Source organism: Barbus barbus (genome assembly GCF_936440315.1).
Source record: "Barbus barbus genome assembly, chromosome: 42".
In the NCBI taxonomy this organism is placed as follows: Eukaryota; Metazoa; Chordata; class Actinopteri; order Cypriniformes; family Cyprinidae; genus Barbus; species Barbus barbus.
Window position 1 is genome coordinate 5,840,280 of NC_136720.1, and position 22,915 is coordinate 5,863,194.

Sequence of the window (22,915 nt, forward strand, 5' to 3'; positions counted from 1 at the left end):
AAATTGCCTGGATGTTATCTCTGATTGGTCAGATACAGGAGCCTCGTAAGGGGGGGGGGGGGGGGGGGGGGTTGGGGATTTCTATTGAAGGGGACTCCCATGGAATGTGATTTTTACTGAGGGGGGCCCGAGTAAATATGCTGTTCAGGGAGCCCACAAATCATAGTCAGATATGTTGTAATCATAGTAGTATCATATAATCATAGTCATAATCATAGGCCCCTAGTCAGATATGTTGTGTTTAAATAATAATTTTAATTCCCTTACGAAAATTAACCATGATTTTTCTACACTAGTATTTGTAGTAAAATTGTGGTTATAACAAAAAACATGGTTACTACACTTTTACTACAATAAAACCATTGTTAATTTTCGTAAAGGTTTAAATGTCAATTTAAGTTCATACCTGCTATTATTCAAGGTTATCACGTGGTTTCAGTTCATTTTCTCTGCAATTATAGTCCATTTTGATTACCTGTTGGCTTTTGGTAAAGCATTTTATAGAGAATGGTGAAGCGGATTTACGTGTATATTTACATATTTTAAAGCTTTCAAACAATACGTTCATAAATTTTAGCACACAAATGTCTACAGTAACAAATAAAAGGTCCTGAGGATTGAACGCAGCTCAATGGATTAATCATCATCTTGTGGGCCACCGCGCGCCCCCTGCAGGAGTATCCCGTATGTTTGTCAGAGGATCGATCACCTGACTCCGTCACGTCAGAGCGGAACGCCATTAGTTTGATAGCAGAGCTTCATCAAGAGCGAGGCGGTGTTTAATACAGGAATCAGTGCGAAGACTTCACGCGAAGCGCGGATCGGTGGCTGTTTGTGTGTGTTGCGGTCATCTGTGGATCTCTATGGCTGCTGTGATCGGCTAGGGGCTCGAATCAGGCTTTGTTTTTGTGTCAGGCTGAGAGTTTGGCATGGCGGCGGCTGGAGGGAAGACGTACTCGTTCAAGGTGGTGCTGCTGGGGGAGGGCTGCGTCGGCAAAACATCGCTGGTGTTACGATACTGCGAGAACAAATTCAACGACAAACACATTACCACTCTTCAGGTGAGAGAGTCCTGGCCATTATTAACTTGCATGCATGACCCAGTCTTCACTCTTTTGTGGTTGCATCTGTAATATAAATAAATAGGCTACATTTTAAGAGTTGTGTCGGTTAATTTAACGATTTATTAGCTTGTCAAATTGTTTTGCTCAAGTTTGTAAATCTGTTTGTTTTCGTTAAAGCAATAGATTCTCGGCCTATATGGTGATAGATAGTACAATAATAACTAACGTTACAATATTTAAATACTGTATACTGTAATTGCCCCATATAATTATGTAACTGTATAAAATTCATATAATATTTAACATGTCAAGCAGAGGTGACATGCTAATATGCTATGCTTTCATTTTTTATAAACTCAATTTGTCTAATTTTTCATGATTATTATGCACGATCTTTCAGAAATCATTCTTATATGCTGTTTTTATGCTCAAGAAACATTTCATATAGGCTAACTTGTATCAATGGACTAAACAAGTGTTATCTGTTATCAAGGAAAGGATGTGCATTTATGTATATAACTTTAATATATATATTTACAGGGTTAGTTCACCCCATTTTCTTTAATCGTTTATTCACCCTCATATCGTTCCATACCAGTGTGACTTTCTTTTTTTAATGCAAACTAAAACTGTTTGGTCACCAACATTCTCCAAAATCGTCATTTGTGTTTTGCAGAAGAAGAAAAAAAAGTTCTAAAGGTTTAGTACAACATGAGGGTAAATTAAATGGCCATATGCACGGTTACTTCCTGGTTTTGGATGAGCCAGCTCAGTCATTTCCGGTCAACTGTACTGTGCCATTAGGGAGCGACCTTTGCTCAGTTTCTCTACATAATCCATTCACAATTTGGAGAAAAGTTTTGTTTGTCTAAGAGGACCAAACATCCACATATAACGTTTCAGGGATGACAAACACGAATGTTAAATTGGGGCTTTGTCTAAAATATAAAAATAAGGAGAAGCCTAAAACATGAATGAAAAATGAACCTTTAATAAAGTGAATTTTACTGCACAGAGTTGAAAAATAATAAAGGCTTTAAAATTTTATAAGATTTTAAAAATGTGTTCATGGCTGAAGGTAAGATGTTGATTATGGAGAATACCATAATAAGAGATTAGCCTAACTGCCTAGTACACAGTTACGATAGTGTTTATTTGTCAAGCATTAAATGTAGTTATAGGAGTATGGACTCTACATGTATATTTATGTTCTTTAATAACATAAAATAGTATGTTAATTCCGCTATCATTATTTATGGTGTTGCAGTTGTTTTGTTTCTCAGTTTTTGATAAGAATGAGGCAGGAGAGGTTTCTGTGAGAGTCTCTACCTATATATAGCACATATAAAATGAGCTTCACCTCATTACGAGCTGGCTTATCTTTATCCAGAAGTTCAGCGCTCCGTGCATATGGTCAATTCTGACATAATTTTCACTTTTGGATGAACTATCCCCTTAAATAAACAGTATGACACAAGCAAGAGAGCTGTTTTACATTAATATGTATTTTTGTTCTGAAATGTCTGTAATATAAATCCAGCATTAAATACAATGGAAGTCCATCAAAGTTTTCATCAGTGTGGTTACATTTAGAATGAGGATTGTCTCATAATAGTTTATCCATGTTACTGTGTAACAGACTATAAAACATACAAATGGCCTCGTTGTTGCATTGGGAAACCTGTTATGTGTTAAGGCATGTAGCATGTAATCTATGATAACATTTTTTAATATTACACATGCTTGTATATGTTTTTAAACATTACAGTAGGCTATGTTTTGGTCTTACTATGGCGTTAAATGACACCTCAAATACGATTTTAGAAGTTTGAAGTGTAAACAGACTTTTTTTCTTTAATAAATACCAATTTATGCATTCATGCCTTTGTTTGCAGGCATCGTTCCTCACAAAAAAGCTCAACATCACAGGAAAGAGAGTGAATCTGGCTATATGGGTGAGTCACACATATTCCACACTGATTGTAGCATTTGTGTAGAGGTTAATCTTGAATAAAAGATTAAGTAAAGTCTGTGTTTTGGATAGATGTTGCTGATCTGTCAGAATTAACAGCTCGTTCTCAACAGTTGGTGGGATGCTTTCGTACAGCAGCCTGAAATCTGGTGCCTTTCACATCCTGTTTCACTTATTTAATGAAAAAGTTGGACTGGAGTTGTTTTCAAAGATATTAGCTTGAGTGGATTGTTAAAATTGGGCGTTACCAGAAAATGGAGCCCAGTGATTGGATTACGTTTAAATTATATTACATTTGAACTATTTTATGTTTTAATAAAAGATTAGAACGTGTATTAAAAAAAATAAGAGAGGACACTCAGGACGGTTTTGTTTTCATATTTAGTTTAAACTGTTTATTCACTGTTTATTGTTCATTGCCTATAGAATGCAAGAAAAATTTTCACTGCATAGTTGTAGTAGCTGATTGGTTCTTCCAAGATGACAAGACAGCCAATCAGTCTTTAAAAAAAAAAAAGAAAAATTACATGACTAACTTGTAAGACTTTTCTAAGCCTTTTATGCAACTGACCACAGCTCAGTACTTTTTAGCCCTCCTCCACCCCAGCACCACAAGTCTAGGTCTGCTATAAAGGGTTTCTTCCTACTTTGCCTAGCAGTAGCATGTTTTTAATCCCTGTATTTCGGAGTATGTTTCAGCAGTGAGCTTTGCTCATGCCAGCAGCAGCAACATTTTAGTTAAGGGGATAAAGAGTGTTTTCTTAGTCCCAAGTTTCTGTTATCTGATCTGTTATTTGTGGTTTCTTTATATACTACATATGTGTTCATGTATCACAGGACACTGCTGGTCAGGAGCGTTTTCATGCCCTTGGACCCATCTACTACAGAGACTCCAATGGCGCAATATTGGTGTATGACGTCACAGATGAGGACTCGTTTCAGAAGGTGAATGTTTTCTCACTTACGTATACATTAAAAGGTCAAAATCAAATAATAAATATGAGAACCAACGATAAATGTGTTAAATCAATTGCCAAGTTATCTATTGTGCTCCACGACACAATACACTCTTAAAGGGATAGTTCACCCAAAAATGAAAATTCTGTCATCAATTACTCACCCTTATGTCGTTCCAAACCCGTAAGACCTTCGTTCATCTTCGGAACACAAATTATGATATTTTTGATGCATTCCGAGAGCTCTCTGACCCTCCATAGACAGCAAGGGAACTGCCATGGTCAAGACTCAGAAACATAGCAAGGAGATCATTAAAATAATCCATGTGACATCAAAGAAAACAAAAATAATGACTTTAAAAACTTGAAAGGTTCTTTTGGGGAACCAAAATTGGTTCTTCTATGGCATCACTGTGAAAACCCCTTTTTGGAGGCTATATTTTTAAGTGTCTATTTCCCCCATATTGTAGCTTGTAGATAAATGCGGTAAATCTTATTCATAATTATTTGTTCTTGCTGTAAACTATCAGACTAACTTTTATTTTCTGTACAGGTGAAGAACTGGGTAAAAGAGTTAAGGAAAATGTTGGGGAATGAGATCTGTTTATGTATAGTAGGTGAGTAACATTCATCATTTATTAACATGTGGTGTGTTTTATGTGTCTTAACACATTTGTTACTTATTTATTTGGTCTAGCAGTTTGAAGTTAAATTCTACAAATGTCTTTTATTTTCCCCTCTAGTTTTGGTGGCAAATATGCCAAATAGATATAAACATGTTAAAGAGTTGTAACATGTTTATATGGCTGTTGAAAATATGAGAGAATTTTAAAATAGTAATAGCCTGGTAAACTCACAGAAATGGATTTACAGTTTAAGTTTAATCTTATCTTTAAAATATTTTATCAGTTATAACTTGATTGCACAACCTCAAAAAGGATTTATTTGAAATCCTTAAAATATTGAGGGTAAAAACTTTTTTAAAAAATATATACAGCAGAGTTTAGATCTGTTTTAGATTTGATAAAGTTTGCAAAATGATTATTTTATTTTTTTACTTTGAAGCAGCTTTGAAACAATCTGTTTTTTATAAAGTAAATACAGCTCACTTGAGTTCATATGCATTGAACTATTTTGGTCTAATATTTATGGTTGTCTGCTGTGAATATTTACTATAAGATCTTTTTTTAGGCAATAAAATTGACCTGGAAAAAGACCGACATGTTTCAGTGGAGGAAGCAGAGGGGTATGTACTTCATGTTTTTTTTATGTTTACAGGATTTTTTAATATGCATTGTGGACAACAGACCATATGAAGGAAACCTTGTCTATCTGTTTAATGTGTGATTTTGTACGCAAATTGCCACGGCAGTAATTAGAGATCCATGTCATGCAAATCCCAGGACAAAGTTCTGTTTTTACAGCTTGAAGCTCGTGCTTTACTCCTGGCCTTGGAAAATATAGAAAATTGACAAGAACAAAATGACTTAATCTTCACCTGCCTTTAGGCACTTAAATCGGTAAAGACTGACCATCCCATAATTAAAAGTATGCTAGCTAAAGTTGATAGCTTATCTGGTAATGAGAAAGCAGATGTTGCCGCAAAGGAGGCTCAAGAAGGAATGTCAAATTCGACCCTAAGATTTATAAACTCTTTAATGAATAACGTGGCAGATGGAATGGGATGAATGCCATGGAAGTAAGTTACATGAAATAAACCCTAGTATAAGAAGAACATTTTTTATTAATTTCAAATCTAGGTATGATCAAGTTGTTTTTACTAGGTGCTGTTTAGGGCATATAAGACTCACACATTTATTTATTTATTAAAAGGTGAGCCCACCACCATTATGCCTTCCTTGTCAAACTACAATGACTGTTAAACTTTTTTTTTTTTATTGGACTGAACGGTTTTAATGTGAATAGACAACTATTTTATTAAGAGATGTTTATATTATGTATTTAAAAATGTATCACCTGAATGTTTGTTTAGATTTTTGTGTAGTAGTAGTAATCTTAAATGTCATATAGCTTCTTGTTAATTGTATGACCTATGTTATTTATTCTATTTCCGCCATGAAGATTTCAGCTTTGCTGATGACATGGCATTAAATAAATAAATAGGCTCCAATTATAAGCTATCAGTAGTGTTGGTTAATCAGTAATCTGATTTGGCTTGTAAAAGGCTGTATTGGTCAAAGCGACCTGAGACATAGACATCATACTCGTGTATGTAAATGTAAACACGCATTTTTATATATTCATAATTTATAATGTCTTTCAGACTAAATATGGTACATTATATCTTTGACTGAGGATGTATGAAGATCGCATGCACTAAAAGACTGGTCACATGATTAAAACAATCACAAGATCAGTCCACACAACGCACCCCTGTTCAAGTTGTAGGTGTTTTTTTTTTTTTTATGTAACAGTGCAGAAAGTCTTTAAAGTAATGTTGAAACCAACAAAATGAATGTAAAAAAATAAAGAAATGTAAAAACTAAATTTGGTTGTAGATGTGTGCACACCCTTTTTTAATGGAGGCATGAAACTCTGTTTGGAATAAGCCAATCACATGCAAACTCTCATTGAAAAGTAAAGTTGTAAAAGTGATTTATCTATACACACACCTTTTTTTTTATTTTTTATTAATGTACACTTATTGTATTTAATCAAAATTACTTTCTTACAACAGTCTATTTTTCATATTTCTGGGCTATAGGGTAGGGGGGCCAGACGGAAGCCATTGCTCACCAAAAAAGCCCACCTAAATACTGCTAAAACCATGTGGCAAAATGTTTTATGGTCTGATGAAACCAAATGAAACTTTTGGGCCATAATATTAACTGAATTTCATCTTTCAGCTTGATAGTAACCTCAAACACGAATGGCTTCTGAAGAAAAATAATCTTTTCAAATTGCTGAGCAAGTCCATTTGGGAAAAAAAAAACTTGAATGCCTTGAACATCCTGTACACAGGAAATCCCCCTGCAATGTGATCAATATGGAGCTCTCTTGCAAGGAAAAGTGGGGGAAAATCAAGATGTGCTATGTTGATGGACTCTTGTTCAAAAGAAACAATTAAAAGCAAAAAGTGCTTCAACCAAGAATTTAGTTGAAGGGTGTCCACATTTTTGCAATCAGGTCAAGTCATTCTTTGTTTTTCCTTAAAAGTTTCTATTTGTTTGTTACTTGAATTTTGTTGGTTTTAATACTGCATTAAAGGTGGAAGAAGTTCTGACATAATTTATCTTGGATTCTTTCTTTTTTTTAAAATTTTTTTACAACCTTTCATTTTAACAGGTGTTCAGACTTTTTATACCACTGTATGTGGAAGGAATAGAGCAGTAAATGGTGATCTTTTCTGTCTTGCATTTGAAAATGTATTTCATTAAGTGCCACAATCATTACATTCAAATGCATTATCAACCTACTCGGGGCACATCTTCCATGGTCGACAACGACTGAAGGAGGTCTACTACAACACGAAATTCGGAAATGTTGGGACGTGTTTTTAAATTTCAATAAAATGAAAACAAAGACTTTCAAATCACATGAGCCAATATTTTATTCACAATAGAACATAACAAATGTTTAAACTGAGAAGTTTTACACTTATCCACTAAATTAGCTCATTTCAAAAAAGTTGGCACGGGGGCAACAAAGGGCTGAAAAAGCAAGACATTTTGAAAAGATTCAGCTGGGAGGACAGCTAGCAACTATTTAAGTTAATTGACATCAGGTCTGTAACATAAAAGGGATGTCTTAGAGAGTCTCTCAGAAGTAAAGATGGGCAGATACTCTCCAATTTGTGAAAGAGTGCATAAAAAGATTGTGGACTACTTTAAAAACAACGTTCCTCAACGTCAAATTGCAAAGGCTTTGCAAATCTCATCATCTACAGTGCATAACATCATCAAAAGTTTCAAAGAAACTGGAGAAATCTCTGTGCGTAAGGGACAAGGCCGAAGACCTTTGTTGGATGCCCGTGGTCTTCGGGCCCTCAGACGACACTGCATCATTCATCACCATAATTCTGTCATTGACATTACTAAAAGGGCCCAGGAGTACTTCCAGAAACCACTGTCGGTAAACACAATCCGCTGTGCCATCTGCAGATGCCAACTAAAGCTCTGTCATGCAACAAGGAAGCCATATGTGAACATGGTCCAGAAGTGCTGTTGTGTCCTGTGGGCCAAGGCTCATTTAAAATGGACTGTATGGGCAGCTTGCATGTTTTGGAAGGCACTATGGATGCTGAAAGGTATATAAAGGTTTTAGGGCAACATATACGCCATCTGGAGGGGAGCATATTTCAGCAGCACAATGCAAAACCACATATTGCAGCTATTACAACAGCATGGCTTCGTAGTAGAAGAGTCCGGGTGCTGAATTGGCCTTCCTGCAGTCCAGATCTTTCACCTATGGAGAACATTTGGTGCATCATTAAACGAAAAATACGTCAAAGATGACCATGAACTCTTCAGCAGCTGGAACCCTATATCAGGTAAGAATGGGACCAAATTCCAACACCAAAACTCCAGAAACTCATAACCTCGATGCCCAGATGTCTTCAAACTGTTTTGAAAAGAAGAGGAGATGCTACACCATGGTAAACATGCCCCTGTCCCAACTATTTTGAGACCTGTAGCAGGCATCAAATTTGAAATGAGCTCATTTTGTGCAAAAAATTGTAAAAGTTCTCAGTTTAAACATTTATGTTATCTATGTTCTATTGTGAATAAAATAATGGCTCATGTGATTTTAAAGACTTTCAGTGCGTTCACACCAGACGCGACTTGCGCGAATAAATTGCGCTATTCACGTGTAGTTGGACGCTTGAACATTTTAGTTTACTCGCTTCGTTCGTGCGTGAAATTCACTTCACAACAGACGCGAATTCGCGTCAGGGAGGGGCTTCTGCCAGGCTCCAGTCTCGTTGCGAAATGGCTGACATTAGGGCTGCCACTAACAACTATTTATTTTGATTAATCTATCGACTAATTTATCGATTAATAATTTTTAAAGCAAAAGTCATGTGCAACAGAGTGCAAGAAGCAAGTGTCCATCCCAGTCCGAATCACTGAAATCAAAGTTCAGTACTATAGTGTAAGAATGACAACATATCCACGTGTTCTAGTCTATAATAATACAATTATAATCAAAAAACACTTTTTAAAGGAGTATTTACCAGAAATATTATTTACCAGAATGTATTTAAGTGAAAAATGTGAATGTGCAGTATTTCATAAAAAGAAAGAAAAAAATATAAAATCAATTAATTAGAGATGCTTTTGATTATTAAAATTTAATGGAACCATTCAAATGGAATCCAGAAAATAATGGAAAACAGAATTTGGTACAGATGAAACTGTAAAACTCAATTAATTAGGCTTTTTGATTTAATAAAATTTTATATAACCATTAAAACGGAGTATGGAAAAAACTGAATTTGGAAATAAAAAGGATTTCATAGCGCCCTATAATTATAATATTTTTTTTTGTGGTAATAAAAATAGATGTAAGTGACCAATAGATTTTAAAATGACTTAAAATACATATTTAATAGCAATGATGCAATAATAATTAGTTAAAATAAAGTATCAAAAGCAAAAAATCATATGGTTTTATTGAACAAAACTGTTAAAATACATAATGTATTATAAACAATAGAGCTAGTGTAGATTACGCAACAAAGACCTGCAGGGGGCGCCCTGTTTTTACACATTACTGTGTGATCTAATCCTTGTTTAATATTGACCAAGCACCATTTAATTCAAATGTCCACTTAATCTTTAATATTCTGCATTTCTTTAGGACAGAAATGCTATAGCCACTGTTATCGAAGAAATATGTGGACATCAAAACGTGTAAACTCAGAGTGAGGGTTTGAGCTTTTATTTTGAAATCGCGATGTGTTTGCGTCCTGTATTTGCGTAGATTTATAAATTATTTACCTTACAAATCTGATGAAATGGCGCACGTTGCTTTCCCAGATGAACGTTATGATAAACCCAAACTCACAGCAACATGCAGAGATGGAGTTTGAGACGCTCCATACATGTAAATGATAACAGTTTCTGTGGAGCCGCTGTGAGACGCACGCACTTAACCTACACGCATATAAATAATTAAAGTGCATATACTGTTAGAACTGCATCGCATATAATTATTTAATTAAATCATAGCTTTTGTGAATTCACAATTATGCTTAATTATGAATGAATGAATGAATGAATGAATGATGCATTTATATAGCGCTTTATTGTGTATTGCTGTACACCCAATGCGCTTTACAATCATGTGGCGGGGGTCTCTCCTCTACCACCACCAGTTGGATGATGCGACGGCAGCCACACTACAACGTCACCAGTGTGCTCACCACACACCAGCTACAGGTGGAGAGGAGAGAGTCATAGAGCCAATCAAGTGTATGGGAATTATTAGGAGGCCATGATAGACAAGGGCCAGTTGAGGGAATTTGGCCAGGACATTAAAAGGGTTACACCCCTACTCTTTACGAGAAGTGCCATGGGATCTTTAATGGCCACAGAGAGTCAGGACCTCGGTTTAAATGTCTCATCCGAAAGACGGTGCTTTTTGACAGTATAGTGTCCCCGTCACTACACTGGGGCGTTAGGACCCACACAGACCACAGGGTGAGCACACCCTGCTGGCCTCACTAACAGCTCTTCCAACAGCAACCTAGTTTTCACCAGAGGTCTCCCATCCAGGTACTGACCAGGCTCAACCCTGCAGTGGGCAACCGGTCTTGGGCTGCAGGGTGATATGGCTGTTATGATAATTATGATTTTTAAATGGGTTTAATATGTCATGCAGCCTTGGAAAATAGTCTAATAATGTGTTTTATGGATTCTCGTCCGTGAAATGCGCCACTTCCGGTATTTTGCCGGTTAGTCGACGCGAACAAAATGAAGTCGACGATTTTTAAAAATCGACTAGTCGACTAAAATAGACAAATTGCGACTGCACTAGCTGGCATATAAATATTCCCATCCTTTTGTCTTTTGATTTACACCCTTTATATATTTTAAATAATCACATCTTTTCAACCTCTCGTAAATATTGCTATCTTTTTTCATCCTTAACTCTTCAAGTTTCAAGTTTAGATTGTTATAGTTTTCTTGTTTTCAAATGAAAAATGGAGCCAGCCTCCAAAAGGAATCCCTGTCTCATTGCTGCATTCTCATTACACTATACCACAACACTGGTCCAATCACAAATAAAAAATTTTACTATACTATTGTGAGTGTATTTGCAATAATATATAACAGCTCCGGGTGTCCACATACAGCAACGATTATTTTGTTCTCCATGTTGTTTCGGATTTCTGCCTCCGTTTGCTATGTTGTAATCACGTCACTGCAAGCTCCTGATTGGTTAACGCGGCGTGAATATCGGCCAAAGTTCAGATTTTTCAACTTGCACGAATCATGCGTCACGCACGTCAAACGCTCAATTCGCGTCACAGGATGTCTATTCGCGTCTTTGCATTGACTTGATATCTCATTGATATTTGCATAAGACTTTCTGTCCACCTGTAGCTGGTGTGTGGTGCGCGCACTGGCGCCGTTGTACTGTGGCTGCCGTCGCATCATCCAAGTGGATGCTGCACATTGGTGGTGGTTGAGGAGAGACCCCCCCTCATGATTGTAAAGCGCTTTGGGTGTACAGCAATACACAAAGCGCTATATAAATGCATCATTCATTCATTCATTCATTCATTGACTTAACATGTAAATCACTCGCACTTAACGCTTCATGTGAACGCACCTTTTAAGTTTTATTCAAATTTAAAAAAACGTCCCAACATTTCTGGAATTCGGGTTGTACTACTCTTATCTAATCTAAGACAAACCTTCATTCCAAAAATATTTTTTAAATCAGCATTTATGTCCTGTTTTCTAAACATTTCTGAAACAAACATCCATTTAGGTGAAGCAAAATTAAAATTTTTGAAAAAAAATTGACACCAATCTTTTAGCTGTCAGGGACATTTTATTCATGATATTAGAAAAAAAAGGTGCGGTAAGGATTTTTGAGTGCTCTTTGGGAAATCTGTATCAATTGTTTTTATGTCCTCAAAATTATGATTTTTTTTGTCTTTTTTCAGATACGCAGAGTCAGTGGGTGCAAAACACTATCACACATCAGCCAAATTAAACAAAGGCATTGAAGAGCTGTTTCTGGACCTGTGTAAACGTACGTTATTTTTAGATGCTGTGTATACAGTCGGTCTGTCTGTTTTCCTCCATACAACAGGCTTCATGATTAATCAAAATTGTATATTTCGGAGTATAACACGGCACTGTGTTCTTTCACACACAAGCGGCTCATTCTGTTTTAAGTAGAGCTGTCAAACGATTAACCGCATCCAAAATAAAAGTTTTATAAACAAAAATATAAAAGTTTTATTTACAAAAATAAATTTTTGTTTACATATATACATACACATATTTATACATATATTTATCTATATATAAACACGCACATACAGTATTTATTTTGAAAAATAATTATGTATATATTTATATTCATATAATTTATATTGTATACAAACATATTTAATATATAAACAAAAATTTTCTTCTATATACGTGTGTGTGTGTATTTATAAATACATAATACACATATATTATGTAACAGTAAACAAAAACTTATTTTGGATGCGATTAATTGTTTGACAGCGCTAGATTTCAGTGTCTCAGAGTGGCTCAGGTCGCAGTAAATGCTGCTCTACAAAAGTCACCTCAGCATCTGACTTTGGGTTGCTTATTGCGTGCATTTGGGGATTCAGCACATGCCAAGTTTTTAATGAGATGTGCTTATAAATCAGCTGTTTTCTGCCCAAATATAAGCTCATTGGTTTAATGTTTGAAAATGTAATGGTGCAATTGTACTGTAAAATATTATTATATTTTCTGAAATATACTTTACACTGAAATATTGTAACTATTTATTTTTAGTAATAATAATAATAATAAATTATTATTATTATGTAGTTATATTGATAATGATTGATATTGATATTTGGCCAAATTGTGTAGACCTACAAACAAGCACAGCAAATCTGCGGCTTTTTTGTTTTTATTTGCTGCTGCTAATAATAATAATAAATATATTTTTTAAATTATGTTTTATTTTTTTGTGTTTTTAGTTTTTTTTATCACTTTGCCCGTCTGGTGAGCCTGTCTTGTGCTAAATCTTTGTAGACTTAAATGAAATCCTGACAAACAGTTCTGGAGATTTATCAAATTACCAGTAAAATTTCCCAGCAGACGTGTTGTAAATTTTGCTTAAAAAAAGTGAAAAAAGCTTTTGTCAAAAAATAAATGTAGGCTTCTCCTATAATTGTTTTTTTCCCTCAATAATTGTCTTTCCAAAAAAGGTTATTGACACTTTTAATTGAAAGGTGTGGGTTTCATAAACTAAATGGATAGTTGTATGTTTGACAGAACCAAGGAGGTTTTTAACTGTCACACACACAGTCATGAGAGTGTCATGTAGCACTACTTCAGACTACTACTTTTTTTAATTTATTTTTTTATAGTTAATTATGTCTTTAATTTTTGTCATTTTCACTGGTATCTGTAGGCATGATGGAGACAGCTCAGGCAGAGGAGAGGTCAAGGGGGAACGGCGCGAGTCACACAAGCACAGCCCGGAGAGGCGTACAGATTGTCGACGATGAGCCCCAGACTTCCATGCCTGCCGGAGGCTGTTGTACATCCGGCTAAACACACTTACCCCTTTTACCGTACCTGGGACTGATAACGGCCTCTCTCGCCCTCCTCTGTGTAAGAACTGCCACTTCCCACAGCTACACTCACCTACGACTACTCTACAGCTCTGTCAAGTCATTTCTTTAGCAGTTTGTTCCTTATTGAAAGGGTTGATTTGTAACTCCACCCTTTGCCGGCAGACTTTAGGGGCCAAAAGATGCCAGATTGACCTGTGTTGAAAATATTCACAAATTATTACAAATAGGTACCAAACAATAATGTCCAGTCTCATAAAACACACATGCACTGATTCATTTCCCTAACTGATATGTTAGCACTTTTTTTTTTCTTTTGGCAAGGTGTTGTGCATGTAGAATCTTTAAAATCCTAGTTTTATTTTACGTCTAAGAAAAAAATTAATTCTTTATTATTTAATAACTTATTTACAATTCCATGAAACATCTACATGTCCAAAGACCTTTGTACTTCTTGTAATCAATGGACTCGTGTCATTCTTATACAGTCTCATTCTTCTGTCATATCTTCTGTATCTTTCTTAAAAATGCAACATTAAAATCCATCTAGAACATTTAAACTCCTTGTAGAGTTTCTTTTCTCTTCAACTTGCTGATTTACCACTATCCAGACTTTAAAAAGGTAAAAAAAAAAAAACATTTGTTGTTTGCTTGCTGAATTCTTTATAGGGAAAAAAAATCCAAAACTGTGTACTTTTTTTTATTTTCAAGCAATCAATTGCAACAATGAGTCAGAAAAGTGTACAATATTCAATATTAATGTTTTATGAATGTATAATGAATAATAATGGCTGTGGTATGTGCTTTTTTGGGGGGGGGGGGGGGGGTTTGTTTTTTTTACTTTTACCATGATAATTGTGTTTTCCCCCCCAAGACCTGAACATTTGGACAGTTTTTGAAAGTACTAATAGTTTCCACAATCACATCACCTGTATACATTGAGGTGCAGCTGTGAGCCTTCTGTGCCTTTAAATAAAAGTGTCTAGATTGACCCACCTATTGTCTCCTAGCATATATTATTAGAAAAACTTGTTTACTTAATTTCAAAGAGGTTTTACAGTGGGACAGTTGCATTAAACATTGGTTACGCATATAACCATGGTTCTGGATCACCAGATGGCATATCTCAGTGAAATACCTGAATGTCCTACTCATTTTTAAGAGCTCAATATAAAAGCTTTCACTATGTAAACTTAATGACATATACACTCACTGGCCACTTTATTAGGTACACCTTGCTAGTACCGGGTTGGACCCCCTATTTCCTTCAAAACTGCCTTAATTCTTCGTGGCATAGATTCGACAAGGTGTTGGAAACATTCCTCAGAGATTTTGGTCCATATTGACATGATAGCATCACGCAGTTGCTGCAGATTTGTCGGCTGCACATCCATGATGTGAATCTCTCCCGTTCCACCACATCCAAAAATGTGCTCTATTGGATTAAGATCTGGTGGCTGTGGAGGCCATTTGAGTAAAGTGAACTCATTGTCATGTTCAAGAAACCAGTCTGAGATGATTTGAGCTTTGTGACATGGTGCATTATCCTGCTGGAAGTAGCCATCAGAAGATGGGTACACTGTAGTCATAAAGGGATGGACATGGTCTGCAACAATACTCAGGTAGGCTGTGGCGTTTAAACAATGCTCAATTGGTACTAAGGGGCCCAAAGTGTGCCAAGAAAATATCCCCCACACCATTACACCACCAGCCTGAACCGTTGAGTCTAGGCAGGATGGATCCATGCTTTCATGTTCTTTAACGCCAAATTCTGACCCTACCATCTGAATGTCGCAGCAGAAATTGAGACTCACCAGACCAGGCAACGTTTTTCCCAATCTACTAGTGTCCAATTTTGGTGAGCCTGTGCGAATTGTAGGCTCTGTTTCCTGTTCTTAGCTGACAGGAGCGGCACCCGGTGTGGTCTTCTGCTGCTGTAGCCCATCTGCTTCAGGGTTCGACGTGTTGTGCGTTCAGAAATGGTATTCTGCATACCTTGGTTGTAACGAGCGGTTATTTGAGTTACTGTTGCCTATCTATCATCTCTAACCAGTCTGCCCATTCTCCTCTGACATCAACAAGGCATTTTCGTCCACACAACTGCCGCTCACTGGATATTTTCTCTTTTTTCAGACCATTCTCTGTAAACCGTAGAGATGGTTGTGCGTGAAAAGCCCAGTAGATCAGCAGTTTTTGAAATACTCAGACCAGGCCTTCTGGCATCAACAACCATTCCACGTTCAAAGTCACATAAATCCTCTTTCTTCCCCATTCTGATGCTCGGTTTGAACTTCAGCAAGTCGTCTTCACCACATCTAGATGCCTAAATGCATTGAGTTGCTGCCATGTGATTGGCTGATTAGCAATTTGTGTTACCAAGCAATTGAATAGGTGTACCTAATAAAGTGGCTGGTGAGTGTATATCAATAAATGTCTACCTAAAAGTCTTCCGTCAGTCATAGAACCGTGGTTTTATGCGTAACCTACATTCTGTTTCCTTGGCTTCAGTTTGCCAGAGGGCTTAGCTGAGTGGACAAACAATAAAACGGAACAATAGAAGCAATCAAACCAAAAAGAAAGAAACCGTATGCAAGTGCTCTGACAAGTCTCAGTTAGTCAAGCACAGTACACATAGCATTATTTTTTTTAAATTAGACCAAAACAAATAAAATATAATAGGTAAGTGCTAGTATTGATTGGTCAGGTGCTGGCGAAAAAGAACAGCTACTGTCAGATCATCTGGTTGGAATGAGAAGTAGAGTGATCAGCATAGCAATGATATGAAAAGCCATGCATCTGAATGATAGATCCTAATGATGGCATGTACATGGAGAAGAGAAGTGGTCCAAGCACTGAGCCTTGAGGAACCCCAGTAGCAAGAAGTTGTGACTTAGAAGCCTCATCCCTCCAAGACACCCTGAAGGACCTGAAGACTGGAACCACTGGAGTGCAGTTCCTGAGATGCCCATCTTTATGAGGGTGGACACGAGGATCTGGTGGTTACCTGTGTCAAAAGCAGACAGATCCAGCAAGATGAGTTATGAGGATTTAGAAAGCTGCTCTTGCCAGTCTCAGAGCATCAGTAACCGAGAGCAGGCCAGTCTCAGTTGAGTGGCTACAACCTTTATCATTAAAGGGCTATTCTGAACCTGCACAGAATTAGTACCAGTATGCCTGTGGATGACTCCAGGCCCCCGGTTCCATGGCAACCAATCTGATAACACTAGTTTTATTGCTCAAAGGAATGCGGGCAGAGCAACACTCACTTCATATCCCCTTAGGAAAGTGACATTATGCCATAAAAATATGGACTCTTTAATTAATTCATAGAAAAATCTTTAGGTCACATATCTTTAGGTCATTGTGTATATTATTACTGTTCTTGTATATGTTCTTGTGTATTGTATACTGTTTTATGCATGCTTATGATAGAACACTAGTTAATATCACCTCACTTATACCATTTTTGGTATCTATCAATTCGTCTTCGAATTATCTAATTGAGAGTGAATATTACGTTTTGATACCTATGCAACATATTAGCATCCTAAGAATCTTTAGTAGTTTGTGCATTAACCCCAGGCGAATTGCATATGCAAATTACCATGTTCAGAGACAAAGAGTCGTAAACTTTCCCTCCAAAAGATCAAGACACCATTGGCTCTTTGACACTCCAGAGGTGTGACCTCTATATCAGATAAAGCTCTCACATCAGTGACCCGCCTCTCAGTCTGCGGTTCTAAAATGGTGGCGGCGCGCACAGCAGCTCTGAGCTCTCTCGACTGGCATAGTGTTTTCATGGTAGCGTTGTTGTGCATTCTCTCGCACATTTATTTGGCTGAGGCACTTCAGTACAGCCGTGCAGAACTCCTCGAACTCAACACCGGGGATACATATCGTTCAACACCGGTTTCTTTTATCCCCCCGGAGATCATCAAATCACCTCTCGGGACACCCGTAGCAGCAAGACGGAGGAGGAGACGCTGCGAGCGGCGGCAGAAGAGAGGCAAGTGGGCTGGTATGTTAGCTAGTCTAAAAGCTAACCCGTTTAAGCCCCCGCTTCCTACCATCTTCCTCTCCAATGCCAGATCAATCCGCAATAAGGTGGGCGAGATTCGGCTGCGACTGACAACACAAAGGAATATAGCCAATTGTTGCAGTATGATCTTCACGGAAACCTGGCTGACACCACCCCAGATGCAGCTATTGAGCTAGCCGGCCTTACCGCGGACTCGGGTAAGAAGATCGGTGGAGGCTTGTGTATTTACACCAACAACTCTTGGTGCACAAATGTCACTGTAGTTGGAAGACTTTGTTGTCCTGACGTGGAGTTCATGCTGCTTAAATGTAGCTCTTTTATCTCCCAAGAGAATTTTCTGTTGTGCATATCTGTGCTGTGTATATCCCCCCAGACGCTAATGCTAAACTGGCTCTAGCACAGCTACACGACAGCATTAATAACAGCCTGGCAGCACACCCTGACAGTATCTTTATAGCAGCGGGGGATTTTATTCATGCTGACTTAAAGACTGTATTTCATAAATTCCACCGTAATGTGAACTGTGCTACCAGAGGAGATAAAACACTGGACCAGGTGTATAACAATGTGACAAATGCTTACAAAGTCCAGGCATATCCTCATCTGGGTTTGAGTGATCATATCTCACTCATGCTCCATCCTCGGTATACACCTATTATTAAGACTGCCAGGCCCATCACAAAGGCAGTTAACACATGGCCTAAAAATGCTATCCCTGAACTACAGGACTGCTTCCACCATACAAACTGGGATGTTTTCAGGGACCTGGAATTACTAACACGCCAGGCCCTTGATGAGTACACCACCACAGTGATGGACTATATCAATTTCTGTGTAGACAGGGTTACATCCTGGAAGCAGATCCATGTCTTTCCTAACCAAAAACCATGGATGACACATGAGGTTCGGCTGCTGATTAAAGCTAGAAATGCAGCCTATAGGTCTGGGGACAAGGGGGCCTACAGCACAGCCAGGAGTGCTCTCAGAAGGGGCATCAATTCTACTAAATTGGATTACAAAAGGCGAATTAAAGCCCACTTCAACACCTCAACAAACTCCCGGCAGGTGTGGGATGGAATTTGGGCAATATCGGACTACAAGATTCAAGAGATTCAAGGGAACAACATCTGCCTCTGTAAGTAGGGCTGCTACGCTATCAGAGGAATTAAACCTGTTTTATGTCCGTTTTGAGAAGGAGAACAAGGACACTTTGTTGCCCCAGCTGCCCTCCAACGACACCACTGCACCTGTCCTGAGCCTTCATGAAGTGAGACTCTGCCTTAGTAGCATCAACCCCAGGAAGGCATCTGGTCCAGACGGAGTGCTGGGCCGGGTGCTAAAGGACTGTGTGGCCGAGCTGGCAGAGGTCTTCACAACCATATTCAACATCAGTGTTTCCCCTACAATGTATTAAGCAGCGGCGCAGCGCCGCCGCTGGATTTTCAGCACCGCTGAAAAATCTTCACATGATCAGTAATATCAAGACATTCACTTACATACCTAAAAACACAAACATGGCGACCGGTGGCGCTGCTAATGTGATGGCTCTGAATCTACTTGTTGACAAGAAAGGAGGAAAGAGCCACAAATGTAAATTATTTTTGATTAGGCTAATGTCACGTTGCCATAAGGGGCCGTTCACATTCACGTTCATATGCAAATATTTCAAATGTGGGCGCGCGGAAAGCGACGCGGCACTCTCGCTTTGCGCTCCTCTGTTCATGGTTGCATAGCAACGACAGACGCCACGGGAGAGCGAGCAAGCGCTTGTGGAAAGGAGAAAGCGAACTGCGAAATTGGTACCGAAAACCGTGAATTTTCACTGGTATTGAAAATACCATTCATTTTTCAGATGGGTGAAATCCTGTGGCATACCAATCTCCAGTGTGAACTGTGAGCGTGACTTTTCCACACTGAATAGGGTGATTTTAATCAGATCCATTATTCATTCATTAAGACATATTGACGTGATTTCTGTATACCTACAGCTCCAGGCACACTGAAATCTCTTCATGCAGATATCTGGTACATACCTTTTTTCACAAAAAAAATAACCCAACATCCGATCAATAAAAACTCACCTGATATGACACCCTACATGATATGAATCTTCTATGAAAAGCCTAGAAAAATTAAGTGCTCAGATTGGGTGTGGCCCTTGCCATTAGGATAAAATTTTCAATAAATTGTAAATAATCTTTTTCTGGGTTGTGCCGTTTCATTTTTCCACTATCTATTTCTACCTTACAGCTGAAAATTAACACAAAAGAAAAACATGAATAATCCTCTCCTAATCTTGTTTGTGACCAGTTCAAGGTACGTGCTGCAATAATCATGCCTTCTGTTGATGGTATTTCAAGTTTGTATGTCTCAAAATGTGCATTTCTATCCACAAAACTTGCCAGAAGTCATGGTTTAAGGGGTTATTAAAAAAATAAAAATCTTCCGGGGGTGCATGCCCTCGGACCCCCCGCGAGCGGCTTGGTAACAACCTACGGCACGTAACAGCACCGCTGCTGGAAAAGTTTATAGGGGAAACACTGAACATGTCGCTGTCCAAGTCATGGGTCCCAGCATGTTTCAAAGCAGCCACAATCATTCCTGTCCCCAAAAAAGCTAATGTCACATGCCTAAATGACTACAGGCCTGTGGCACTCACACCTATCCCTGCCAAGTGTCTGGAATGGCTGGTCATGAAACATAAAAAAGGCTTTACTACCTGCTCTCGACCAGTACCAGTTTGCATACCGGGAGAACAGATCAGCGGAGGATGCCATTGCTATTGTGCTTCACATACTTCTGGAACACCTGGAGCACAAAAACACCTACGCTAGGCTGCTTTTCATTGACTTTAGTTTGGCTTTTAATACAGTCCGGCCAAACACACTCCTGCTGAGTCTGAGCAACCTTGGATTGAACAACGTACTATGAAATTGGATTCTGGACTTTTTAACCAATCGTTCTCAATGTGTGAAAACGCGTGAGCACATTTCAAACACCACATACATCAACATTGGTGCCCCTCAGGGTTGTGTGCTCAGTCCACTACTCTACACACTTTACACACATGACTGTTCTGCCTCCTCCTCCACATTGTTAAATTTGCGACACAACTGTGCTCGGCCTCATAACAAACCACGAGACGGCATACAGGGAGGAGACTGAACTACTGACAGAGTGGTGTAAAAAGCATAACCTGGCTCTTAACATTAAAAAGACAAAAAAAATTATAGTGGATTTTCGTAAATTACATCATCCTGGACATTTACCTCTCTACATTAACGGAGAGGCTGTAGAAAGGGTGAACAGTTTTAAATTCCTGGGTCTCACTGTGTCTGAGGATTTGTCCTGGGGCAATAACATCATCTTAGCTGTAGGGAAGGCCCAGCAGCGTCTCTTTTTCCTGAGGAAGCTGGAAAAAGCCAAATTGCCCCAGAACCTCAAGTTTAACTTTTACAATAATTGTGTAATTCACAGTGTGCTGACCTATGGGCTGCTAGTGTGGTTTTCCAGCTGCAATGAACAGCAGATGATTCAGAGGTTGGTGAAAACTGCTGGTAAAATCATCGGGACCATCCTCCCGGAGGTTTCTACTGTGTACACCTCCCGCTGCCTGCGTAGGACACATAACATCATAAGAGACCGGTTTCATCCACTCTTCAACAATAGCATTAACTGTGAACTGGACTTTGCATTGCTGCAGCACACACAACAATACACATCATTATTGGCTATTAATGTTTCTCTACCTCATACCCTTATTCCTTGTCAATGTCGTACTGTCCGGTTTACATACTGGGATATTGCTGATCATGTTGGACCTTATTATGTTTACATTCTATGTATTTGCACTTTAAGAAACTGCACTGTCGACTGAGGCTCTAATGTAATCTCGTTGTTTTACAACAATGACAATAAATTATTTATTCATTTGAGATCCGAGGAGGATGTGAGCTCCTCAGCAACCCTTAAGTTTTGCGCCAGGCCTTGCGGCCTTGACTTTCCATTCAACTCAGCAGATCTCTTTCTTAGCTCTTTTTCACTTTCTACCTGGGAAGAAACTCCCAATCACCATCGAGTCAGGACATCTTTGGAATTCTTCACTCTTCAACCCGGAAGAATGTGATCGCGAGTCCAAAACCTTGAAACCATCAAGACTTTCATCTGAGACTGCATCGGACACTCATTCAACCACCAAGGCAATGCATGTATCTTACATTTAACTAAACGAAACCGAGGTTTAGTATAAGCTATAGACCTCGTTATAAAAGGCGCTGATGGTTTTACTCGGGTGGTTAACTGACTCTTTTCATAGCTTCATTCTCTGGTTCCCTGATGGTTTCATCCATCAACTCTCATTTGCCCTTTCCCCTTTGAATTGCTTTCAAAATATTTGGTAATCGTTGCATTACACGAACAAACATTAATACATAAACATGAAAATGACATGACCAAAATCTTTCAGGTTTGAAATATTTTTGTCCAGACTTCCAGAATCAACTGAAGGTCACTGGATATGATGAAGACTGAGTGTTTCACAGCTATACAGGTGCATCTAAAAAAATGTGAATGTCGTGAAAGTTTTTTTTTTTTTTTTTTACATTTCAAAAAGTGAAACTTTCATATATTCTAGATTCATTACATGTAAATTAAAACATTTCAAAAGTTTTTTTTTGGTTTTTTTTTTGATGGTTAGAGCTTACAGCTCATGAAATTTAAAAATCCAGTATCTCAAAATATTAGAATATTTACATTTGAGTTTCATTAAATGACCATCCCTACAGTATAAATTCCTGGTAGCTCTTGTTCTTTGAAACCGCAATAATGGGCTGCTGACTGCTGACTTGGCAGTGGTCCAGAAGACAATCATTGACAACCTCCACAAAGATGGTAAGTCACAGAAGGTCATTACTGAAAGGGGTGGCAGTTCATGCAAAGTTGACTGGAAGGAAAGAATTGGGTAGGAAAAGGTGCACAAGCAACAGGGATGACCGCAAGCTTGAGAATACTGTCAAGCAAAGCCGATTCAAACACTTGTGAGAGCTTCACAAGGAGTGGACTGAAGCTGGAGTCAGTGCATCAAGAGTCACCACGCTCAGACGT

At 38.2% G+C, this 22,915-nt stretch overlaps 1 protein-coding gene across 1 annotated transcript; it reads left to right on the top strand.

The window, feature by feature from the left end:
- Positions 1–674: 674 nt before the first annotated feature.
- On the top strand, positions 675–14,770 carry LOC306861804 (ras-related protein Rab-21). The gene is made up of 7 exons (XM_079404287.1): positions 675–1,061; positions 2,960–3,019; positions 3,874–3,981; positions 4,546–4,609; positions 5,184–5,238; positions 12,130–12,218; positions 13,611–14,770. The coding sequence occupies exons 1-7, from the start codon at positions 930–932 to the stop codon at positions 13,751–13,753; spliced, it is 651 nt and encodes a 216-aa protein (XP_079260413.1). The 5' UTR covers positions 675–929; the 3' UTR covers positions 13,754–14,770.
- Positions 14,771–22,915: the final 8,145 nt, after the last annotated feature.